The sequence below is a fragment of the Andrographis paniculata genome, unplaced genomic scaffold (genome assembly GCF_009805555.1).
Source record: "Andrographis paniculata isolate CXL003 unplaced genomic scaffold, ASM980555v1 Contig63END, whole genome shotgun sequence".
NCBI classification, from domain to species: Eukaryota; Viridiplantae; Streptophyta; class Magnoliopsida; order Lamiales; family Acanthaceae; genus Andrographis; species Andrographis paniculata.
The window spans coordinates 291,382-302,500 of NW_026137599.1; the positions used below are offsets into that span (position 1 = coordinate 291,382).

At 35.9% G+C, this 11,119-nt stretch overlaps 3 protein-coding genes and 2 non-coding genes across 5 annotated transcripts in view; 2 read left to right on the forward strand and 3 right to left on the reverse strand.

Annotated features, from left to right (window-relative positions):
* Positions 1–2,108: 2,108 nt before the first annotated feature.
* On the reverse strand, positions 2,109–2,182 carry TRNAW-CCA (transfer RNA tryptophan (anticodon CCA)). Its single transcript has one exon. It is a non-coding gene; the product is annotated as a tRNA-Trp (tRNA).
* Positions 2,183–2,335: 153 nt separating this feature from the next.
* On the reverse strand, positions 2,336–2,409 carry TRNAP-UGG (transfer RNA proline (anticodon UGG)). The gene has a single exon. It is a non-coding gene; the product is annotated as a tRNA-Pro (tRNA).
* A 3,864-nt stretch (positions 2,410–6,273) lies between these two features.
* On the forward strand, positions 6,274–9,702 carry LOC127261541 (photosystem II CP47 reaction center protein). The gene has a single exon (XM_051289836.1). It carries the CDS (start codon positions 8,024–8,026, stop codon positions 9,548–9,550), a length of 1,527 nt encoding a protein of 508 aa, XP_051145793.1. The 5' UTR covers positions 6,274–8,023; the 3' UTR covers positions 9,551–9,702.
* The window catches only part of LOC127261548 (DNA-directed RNA polymerase subunit alpha-like), a 4,948-nt gene continuing 3,395 nt past the window's right edge, over positions 9,567–11,119 (reverse strand). The window contains exons 1-2 of the mRNA XM_051289843.1: positions 9,901–11,119; positions 9,567–9,860 (exon numbers count right to left, since the gene is read on the reverse strand). The exon at positions 9,901–11,119 is cut by the window's right edge and continues 3,395 nt beyond it. The gene's annotated coding sequence lies outside the window, so the exon portion shown is untranslated. The remainder of the gene's footprint in view (positions 9,861–9,900) is intronic.
* LOC127261496 (cytochrome b6-like) overlaps positions 10,143–11,119 on the forward strand; it is a 1,921-nt gene continuing 944 nt past the window's right edge. Inside the window, exon 1 of the mRNA XM_051289809.1 lies at positions 10,143–10,248. Coding sequence (XP_051145766.1) covers positions 10,143–10,248 — 106 coding nt within the window. The remainder of the gene's footprint in view (positions 10,249–11,119) is intronic.

Sequence of the window (11,119 nt, forward strand, 5' to 3'; positions counted from 1 at the left end):
TCCTACGTCTACAACTCAATCCATCCGATTACTACAGGGATGAACCTAATCCGGAATATGAACCATAAAAGAAAATACCTATTAAACCGATCACAAGAATACCAGTTACAGTACCTATTATCCAAAGAGGAATCCTTCCAGTAGTATCGGCCATTTCCTCCACTTCCCCCCAATTTCATTAAGTGGTCATGCTAGAGACATAAACAGTCATGGATAATTATGAGATGAGATCCTTCCGAACGGGCTAAGAGAATGCCTAGAGTTTTGATTTTTTCTTTCGTTTTCTTAATTGAAGAAATAATTCGAAAATAAAACAGCAAGTACAAAAATAAGTAATAACCCCCAGTAGAGACTGGTACGATTCAATTCAACATTTTGTTCGTTCGGGTTTGATTGTGTCATAGCTCTATAAATTCGGAATTAGGTTTATCGTTGGATGAATTGCATTGCTGATATTGACCCCAAAAAAAAGACGGTTGGTACAGCTAGTCCGTGAACAGCCAACCATCGTACTGTAAAAATTGGATAGGTTCGATCTATAGTCATTTGATTAGGACCTCCTAAAACGATCTACTAAATTCATCGAGTTGTTCCAAAGAATCAAAACGTCCAGTTATTAATGGAATTCCTTGTCGGCTCTCTGTGAAATATTCGTTTGGCCGAGGGCTTCCAAATACATCGTAAGCTAAACCCGTACTGACGAATAACCAACCCGCAATAAATAGGGAAGGTATCGTAATGCTATGAATGACCCAATATCGAATACTGGTAATAATATCAGCAAAAGAACGTTCTCCTGTGCTTCCAGACATGCTCAGCTCCACATATTTTTGTACAGTCAAAGGGGGGATCGTAAAAGATGAGATCAGTAAAAGGCAATCACTGAAATTGGATCTTTGTAGGATCGTCAATATTGCACCGAGGGCATCTTTCGAATATACCGAATCAGTATAACTATCCTTCTTTCGACACAGCAACGCAATTTGAATCAGTATCGAAAAGAAGTGCTAAATTAATGTATTTCTTCCTTTCCTTTATCTGTTCAGGTAAAATGATGCTATATTTAATACAAAATTCTTACAATGAAAGAGATTATCATCTTTCTACAATTTAAGGAATTGGTGAATCTTCCAGTAACAAATATGAGTAGTAAATCCTATTCGATGAAAGAAAGCGAAAAAAGAATCAAAAAATCGGAATCAATACTTGTAATGAATTGGATCTCAATCCAAATCTTGATTTAGCTGCAAGAATGAGACTTTTTAAAAATATGAAAATAAAAAATGGAAAATAGTATTCCATAATAATTCAAAAAGAGTTTCATTTTTGAATGAAGTTACACGATTCAGTTCGTATTATTGGTTTATGTTCAACGACTCGGTTGATAGGAATTACTAGATGGCTAGATCATAGAAATGATGAATCAGTTTCGTTTTATATGCCTGTCACTTTCTCTTTGTTCGTGCCATCTAGAATGATAGATAAATCACAAAATTTCAATTGAAATTAGTTGTTCAATTTATATTTTTGTATATCCTCCTATGTCAAAAAAAAGGAAACTCAGGTAAATGCTTTAGAAATCTATGTATAGAAATACCACATTTCAGTTAGCCCCCCCTCATGCTTACTATAACCAGTTATTTCGGTTTTCTACTAGTAGCTTTAACTATAACTTCAGTTCTATTTATTGGTCTGAGCAAGATACGACTTATTTAAAATTTCTCTTTGAAAGAAAGAATTCAGAAAGGAAATCTTTCTGTGAGATTCCGTATATTCTACATCAAGTCAATTTTCAATTCTTGGTCGTTGAGATTTATGTCAATTCTGATTAATATTTAATTATAGATATTTCCTCTTTTTTTCTCCTTTTCATAAAATTGAAATGATTGAAGTTCTTTTATTTGGAATCGTGTTAGGTCTAATTCCTATTACTTTGGCTGGATTATTCGTAACTGCATATTTACAATACAGGCGCGGTGATCAGTTGGATCTTTGATTAATTAAGATTTCTTTTTTTGACTTTTGACTGACCCCCTCCTTTCTTTAATGTCAATGCTATACAAGTGATTGAATCCACTTCAGTCTAATTTTATTTACGAAGAAAAAATCACGCTCTGTAGGATTTGAACCTACGACATCGGGTTTTGGAGACCCACGTTCTACCGAACTGAACTAAGAGCGCTTTCTTATCAGAACTGTAAAGAAAAAAAGATTCTGTTTCGAACCCGAATCCATTTGATTTTGTATGCATATATTCTATAGTTCTATAATTCCGTGCAATTGGAATCGATCTCAATTGATTCCTTGTTACTGGTTAAAGGGGACAGTAATTAGGTAGGGATGACAGGATTTGAACCCGTGACATTTTGTACCCAAAACAAACGCGCTACCAAGCTGCGCCACATCCCTTGAATCGTTCTATAGTATGATTGTAGAGAATTCCTGTCTTGTTTTCTACATGCCTATTTCCTCCATTGAGAAACACAATTGTTCGGCCCATTTCGTCTTTTTTGTCTCATTTAACTTAGAATAATAAGAAAGGGAAAACCTTATGGATCCTTTTTCAATTTGAATTAGGGATTCTGTGTACAACTCTAAGTGGCTCTTAACCACATATGCATCTGATCATATATGCATTATCTTTATGTATTTAAAAAAAAGGAGGTTTTTCAATGCGATATCTAAAAACATATCTCTCCGTGGCTCCAGTACTAAGTACGCTATGGTTCGGGGCTTTAGCAGGTCTATTGATAGAGATTAATCGTTTTTTTCCGGATGCGCTGACATTCCCCTTTTTTTCATTCTAGTTATTGACGTCGGAAGGAATGAACAAGATTAGAGATACAATCAACTATCTGTGACTAATTTATCCTCCCTTTTTCTCTTTTTTCCCTTTTTTCGAATTTTGAAAATTAAGGGACGAAAGAGAAAGCATAAAAGTGAATTCAACGTCTGCGAGACTTGGGTTCAAATTCGAATTAAATGAATAGTAATAATACACTAATACTAATAGAGACGTGTGGATAGAATGCGGGTCTAGAGCAAGAATACAAGATCTTTAAGGGAAATATTGTTCTTCGGGTTGAAATGGAGTTTCAAAATCATTGTCTTACTTATTCTTATTATTTACTATGGCTTTGCTTTGATTTATTAGAACTTTATTGATTTTTATCTTTTCAAGTTTGATTGAAAATTAGTAACTTCTATTTTTTCCTTCCTTTCTTTTTCTTTATTTCGAATCAAATATAGAAGAGCTGAGTAAATCAAAAATACAAAGGAGATTCATGGCCAAGAAGAAAGATGCGCGAGGAACGGTGATTTTGGAATGTAACGGTTGTATCCGAAACGGTGTTAAGAAGGTATCAACAGGCATTTCCAGATATATTACTCAAAAGAACCGACACAATACGCCTAATCAATTAGAATTGAGAAAATTCTGTCCCTATTGTTACAAACACACGATTCATAGGGAAATAAAGAAATAGATCGAATCTTAGTTTTGAAATCTTAGTCTTGAAAGGGTAAAAATGACATTATATAGAACAACATAGAGCTCGAAATAGAACATATTTTACTAATAAAAAATCCTATTGTGGGTGAAAATGACAATTAAGAAATAGGATTTTTAGGATAAGAAATAAACTAAACAAACAAACCATGGATAAATCTAAGCGGCCTTTTCTGAAATCCAAGCGATCTTTTCGTAGGCGTTTGCCCCCGATTCAATCGGGGGATCGAATTGATTATAGAAACATGAATTTAATTAGTCGATTTATTAGTGAACAAGGAAAGATATTATCTAGACGATTGAATAGATTGACCTTGAAACAACAACGATTAATTACTATTGCTATAAAGCAAGCTCGTATTTTATCTTTGTTACCTTTTCTCAACAATGAGAAACAATTTGAAAGAACCGAGTCGACCGCTAGAACTACTGGTCTTAGAACCAGAAAAAAATAGGTTTATTCTTTGTTCACTTGAATCAGAATTCCAATCCGAACTCAAACATGGATTGGTTTTTTGTTCGACACAAATTTGAGAAGCCAGATTTTATTATCATGTCTGTCATAAGAAAAAAAAAAACGAAAAAAAAAAAGAGTTTTTTTTATTGAACGTGTTCATTCATTTTCACTACTTTAGCCTATTTTCTCATAGTCATTTCGACTCCACCTTCCCGGAGTTCATTCTCCGGGGAACTCCATTTAACTTATTCTGGTGTATTCGTTCCAATCTACTTCTTTTCTGATTTCATTGGAAATCATATAAAGACACTTTCTATTTGATATAGCTATTTGGGCTAGTATTTTACGATTAAGAAGCAACTGTCTTTTGTATAGATCATGTACTAATTTACTATAACTAGAGGATATTCCTCGTTCTCGAATTAATGCGTTTATTCGAGTGATCCACAAACGACGAAAATTTCTTTTTTGCTTATTCTTGTCCCGATGAGCCGAAACCAAAGCTCGTATTTTCTGTTGAGTAATAGTTCGAGTCAGTCTTGAATGAGCCCCTCGAAAGCTTGAGGCAAAGAAACGAATTTTTGTTCTGCGTCTCCGAGCTATATATCCGCGTTTAATTCTGGTCATTACATAAATAAAACTTTGACAAATAACTAATTGATTTCTTTTCTTTCAGTTATTCTTTTCCACGCCCTGGTCTATTAATAACCAAACGGATTTTTCCAATGTATAAAATCAAAATCCCAATGGCTTTGGCTACTATAACCTTCCAGACCACGATTTTTTAGGTATTTTACTGCGAAATACGAAAGAAATAAGGAACTATCCTTTGATAGGTGTTCAAAATAGAGTCAATAAAAAAGAACTAGAAATAGTGGGTTCCATCGTTTCTATGGTTACTTCTTAAACGGTGAGGTCTTCTCTATACATCGGAGCCTTTACTTCATTTAATCAATTAATCAATGTTATTGCGAACTTGTATAGTTCATACCACACTCTTCGGCTCTACCCACGAATTATCCAGTAACAGGCCTTTCACAATCAGACCGACCTATACAGTAACGATATTTAATTAGGAAAGTTAGCTGGGGTAGCTGACCTTCGTAGTCCGTTCTTGACCGAGTGCAAACCTCAGTTTTATGTTTTTTTTTTGTTTTTGAATTTCAATAAGATTTCCTCCGCTTAATGGATAAGCGTTTGCTATCAATGGAGAATTTCTTCTTATCTGAAATTCCGGTGATTGGATTTGCACCAACGGAAACCATAAACTTTAGACACAATAGAGGAATCGATTTGCTTATTTTTCGATAGTGAATAGAGTTCTTTCCTCTATTCTATCCTATTTACTGGTATTGATCATTCATCCCAACATACCGAAAATCGGTTTTCTTTCTTTTTTTTTTCGTCAGCTCATAATCGAAACGAGTCGCACATACACCCTAGTACATGTTCCTCGACGCTGAGGACAGCCCCGAAGAGCGGGGGATTTCGGGACATTTCGAATCGGCTGTCTTGTATTTCTAATAAGTTGTTTAATAGTAGGCATGTTGAATCATATACATAATGGGCAGGTTTAGATTAATCCTAACCGGGTGATTCTAAATTATTTGTATTTAAAAAAATATTAATAAAATAGTAAACCCGGAGATAAAATATCAAATCCCGGATTTTCACAAAATCCCTTTTTTTGTCATTGAACTGCTACAAAATCAATAATTCCATAAGCTTGGGCTTCTGTTGCTGACATAAAAACGTCTCTTTCCATGTCTTCAGATACAACCCATAATGGTTTGCCCGTCCTTTGTACATAAACCCTTGTGATGGTTTCGCGTAGTTTCAGCAGTTCTTCCGCTTCCAAGATAAATTCCCCCGTTTGCGCCTCATAAAAAGAACTAGCGGGTTGATGGATCATTACCCTGATGATAGAAGGGTTCTCTATCTGGTGTGATGAAACGAAGAGGAAATAAGGATAAAGAATAATAGGAAAAAAAGATCGAATTGAGCAACCGTACGGGCATCATCTTTTGTGCATTGCATACGGCTCTACAATCAAATTGACCCTTCAAATTCAAGAAATAGAAAAAAATCTATCAGCTCCAAGCCCTAGATGGGTAAATGATCAAAACGCCACCCTTCCTTTCGTAGGGGTTCAAAAATACTATGATGGCTCCGTTGCTTTCTATTTCAAAATAGATTTTTTTGTCTTTGATTGAGCAATCCCAAAGTTTCTTTTTAATCCAACCAAAAAAGGAAAAATCTTGTTTTTTTTTTTCGCACTCTTTTTTATAGAACATAAATATTGTTAAGAGCCCTTCGGTGTGAAAACAAAAAGGTTTGTAACGCTGAATTGGCTTCCCAATAAATAAGAGAAAATGGGAAATACCTTTTATTTCATACTAATCTCTCGATACATAATTGAATCTTTTGAAAAAAAAAACAATACAAAAATTTTCCATATCGAATTCGAAGTGCCATGCTATTATTACTTAATATTCATATGGCGAAGGCATAGTTTTCTTTTTTCTCTCAAATCAAAAACCTCATTGGCGCCAAGCGTGAGGGAATGCGAAACGTTTGGTAATTGCTCCCCCAACCAGGAGCAAAGATCCCATTGACGCGGCTAGTCCCATGCATATTGTATGGACCTCTGGGCGCACAAACTGCATAGTATCATAAATAGCTAATCCATCTATTACCCACCCGCCAGGGGAGTTTATAAACAAATAGAAATCTTTGGCAGCATTCTCAAGACTGAAATATACCATAAGACCAATAAGTTGATTCGAGATCTCGCTATCAACTTCTTGGCCTAAAAAAAGGAATCTTTCTTGATAAAGTCGGTTGAGTGGGGTAAAATTGCATCCCCTAGGAACCGTACATGCACCTTTTGATGCATACGGTTCAAAAAAAAAGAATCAATGTATAAATTCTAGTCCTCTTTCCTTTTTCCTATTCTTTTTAATAGCAGGTTTTTTCGAACTTCTACCGAAAGGGCTTTTTTTCAATAACGACGAGTTTTGACTTAGTTTCTTTCTTAGAATAGAAAAAAGTTAATAAACTTATTGAATTAACTTCTCATTGATGTATTGTTTCATCGAGATTCAATCCAAATCACGATGGTGTTTTCATGTTCCTGAATGGGCCTATTTCATTTTTTTAGGTTTATGCTCTACTCCGGGTAAAGATCCGGCCGATTTCGATTTGCACATATAGGACAAATCTTCTCATCACCATTTCTTTTTGTTATGACTTTAGAAATAACAAACAGGAATCATTTATGATACACTAATTATAGATATGCTCCTAATTGGGTTTTTTCTAAACGGAGCCTGGATACTTCATTTTTTAGTCCAACAAGAGCCAACCATAAATCATTCTAATTGATAATAAAACTATGAATTCCTCCAAACAATGCATCGAATTGCACTTCACACTCCAATTTTTGGATGATTCAATTTCTCTTTTTTGGCGAAATAGAGGCGGGGACGAGAACGGGGAAATACCATATGACCCAATCTATTTGACAAGTCCCACTATACGTCAACCCAAGATGCATCGTCATCTCCAGGAATTCGGAAGGGTACTTTTGGAACACCAATAGGCATGAATTGAAAGAAAAAAGAACTAAATTTCACTTTGATGCGGAAACGTAATAATATGGTTTTATTGTCTCTATTTTCGAATATTGGCTTTATCATATTTTTTTATCCAAAGATTCAAAAATTCAGAAAGAAAGACAAAATCAATAAAGGAAAATTTTTACAAATAGGTTTTCCTAATGAGAAATTAAGGATAGACATATTTACTCATAGAAACTGGCATCAATCTCCCATTGCGTATTGGTACTTATCGAGTATAGAATAAATCTGCTTATCGTTGTTTCTACGAACAGAATTCTTCCATTATTAGGAACAGAAGTTAATAAATATTAACTTAACCCTTGTTAGTAAATAATCCACTGAAGAAGTGCAGTCTATAGGATAATCATAGTATTACAGTCTTTGCAATGCAATAAAGTTACGTAGTGTCTATTTTTCTTTGATAAGGGGGTATTTTCCATGGGTTTGCCTTGGTATCGTGTTCATACCGTTGTATTGAATGATCCCGGCCGGTTGCTTTCCGTTCATATAATGCATACAGCTCTGGTTGCTGGTTGGGCGGGTTCGATGGCTCTGTATGAATTAGCCGTTTTTGATCCTTCTGACCCTGTTCTTGATCCAATGTGGAGACAGGGTATGTTCGTTATACCCTTCATGACTCGTTTAGGAATAACCAATTCGTGGGGAGGTTGGAGTATCACAGGAGGGACTGTAACAAATCCGGGGATTTGGAGTTACGAGGGTGTAGCTGGGGCACATATTGTGTTTTCTGGCTTATGCTTTTTGGCAGCTATCTGGCATTGGGTCTATTGGGATCTAGAAATTTTTTGCGATGAACGTACAGGAAAACCTTCTTTGGATTTACCTAAGATCTTTGGAATTCATTTATTTCTCTCCGGGGTGGCTTGTTTTGGTTTTGGTGCATTTCATGTAACAGGCCTGTACGGTCCTGGAATCTGGGTGTCCGATCCTTATGGATTAACGGGAAAAGTACAACCTGTAAATCCGTTGTGGGGCGTGGAAGGTTTTGATCCTTTTGTTCCGGGAGGAATAGCTTCTCATCATATTGCAGCAGGTACATTGGGCATATTAGCGGGTCTATTCCATCTTAGCGTTCGACCGCCACAACGTCTATACAAAGGATTGCGCATGGGAAATATCGAAACCGTACTCTCCAGTAGTATCGCGGCTGTCTTTTTTGCAGCTTTTGTTGTTGCTGGAACTATGTGGTATGGTTCAGCAACTACCCCCATTGAATTATTTGGTCCTACTCGTTATCAATGGGATCAGGGTTACTTCCAGCAAGAGATCTATCGAAGAGTTAGCGTCGGGCTAGCAGAAAATCAAAGTTTATCAGAAGCCTGGTCGAAAATTCCTGAAAAATTAGCTTTTTACGATTATATTGGCAATAATCCGGCAAAAGGAGGATTATTCAGGGCGGGTTCGATGGATAACGGGGATGGAATAGCGGTTGGATGGTTAGGGCACCCTATTTTTAGGGATAAAGAAGGGCGTGAGCTTTTTGTACGTCGTATGCCTACTTTTTTCGAAACATTTCCAGTCGTTTTAGTAGATGGCGACGGAATTGTTAGAGCCGATGTCCCCTTTCGAAGAGCAGAATCGAAGTATAGTGTTGAACAGGTGGGTGTAACCGTTGAGTTCTATGGTGGCGAACTCAATGGAGTCACTTATAGTGATCCTGCTACCGTCAAGAAATATGCTAGACGTGCTCAATTGGGTGAAATTTTTGAATTAGATCGGGCGACTTTGAAATCCGATGGTGTTTTTCGTAGCAGTCCAAGGGGTTGGTTTACTTTTGGACATGCTTCGTTTGCTTTGCTTTTTTTCTTCGGACACATTTGGCATGGTGCTAGAACTTTGTTCAGAGATGTTTTTGCTGGTATTGACCCAGATTTGGATGCTCAAGTAGAGTTTGGAGCATTTCAAAAAATTGGGGATCCAACTACAAGAAGACAGGCAGTTTGATACAAGACCGCTTTGGTATCTTTCGCCTCTATTTTTTTGGTTTTGCAAGGAATTTTCGATAGAGTATCGGAGTGAATTTGAATCGCTGCTTTTGAACTCTTGCTCTTTCGAGATGATTACCAAAAAGAATAAAAAAAAAAAGAAAAAACAAACAGGTAGGGAAGCTATAATTGTAAATCACAATCGAATCTATGGAAGCTTTGGTTTATACATTCCTTTTAGTCTCGACTCTAGGAATAATTTTTTTTGCTATCTTTTTTCGAGAACCACCTAAAGTTCCAACTAAAAAGCTGAAATGATTTTTCATTATCTCAATTGAAGTAATGAGCCCCCCGGGGGGGGCTCATTACTTCAACTAGTCCCCATGTTCCTCGAATGGATCTCTTAGTTGTTGAGAAGGTTGCCCAAAAGCGGTATATAAGGCATACCCGGTAAAACTGACAAGTAAACCAGATATAAAGATGGCGACTAGGGTTGCTGTTTCCACTATGATTCTATCATTTCAAGATCCGTTAGGATTTCTCATAAGATTGTTTATTTACAACGGAATGGTATACAAAGTCAACAGATCTCAATGAATACAATAGAATTTATGGCTACACAAACTGTTGAGAACAGTTCTAGATCGGGCCCAAGACGAACTACTGTAGGGAGTTTATTAAAACCATTGAATTCGGAATATGGTAAAGTAGCTCCAGGTTGGGGAACGACCCCTTTGATGGGAGTCGCAATGGCTCTATTTGCGGTATTTCTATCTATTATTTTGGAGATTTATAATTCGTCTGTTTTATTGGATGGAATTTCAATGAATTAAATCTCTAAGAACCACAAAGTTTTCATTTTGGAACCAAAAAACAATCAGTTAGAACTTGGATTTATGGCCTATTCTATTTTGGTAGTTCGATCGTGGAATTTCTTTCTTTCTGTATTTCCGGAATATGAGTGTGTGACTTGTTCTAATTGATTCTATTGATAGTACAGAGACTAGGTCTGTCACCTTGATAGAGATGGTTCTACTTCGTCGGATATTTCTTCAAGTATCTGGAACACAAACTATAATGAACTAGATTAAGAAATATTTGAACTATGATTCATACTTAATATTCGACCTCGTGTCCGGACACCAAAAAAATTTCAAACTGTTTGAAAAAAAGAAAAATCTTTCTTTTTTTAGTCTAATTCATGAAATATGTGATAGTCCAATGGCTCTTACTCAAGGAATCCTTGGCTTAGCTTATGATTTTTTATTGAATCATCGTGGTTCTAGTATGAATCTGAGGTTTTAATCAATCCATAGGGTCTTAACAAGAGAATTCCTATCAATTCAATAATAAAGAAAGGAAAAAAGACACAGTAGAAACAAAAAAATGAAAGAAAAAGAAATAGGCAAAGAGAGGATTCAAGAGGCCTGTAAGGATTAAACAAATAAAATGGAGCCAACTTGATATTTTAGTATTATCACCGTAAAGAAGAGCTTTTGGATTTCTTTCGTGCATTTAGAAAAGATTGAATCGTAGATTAAGAAATTTCAAACTTTCTATTGCATAACTTTTTCTATTGCATAACTTT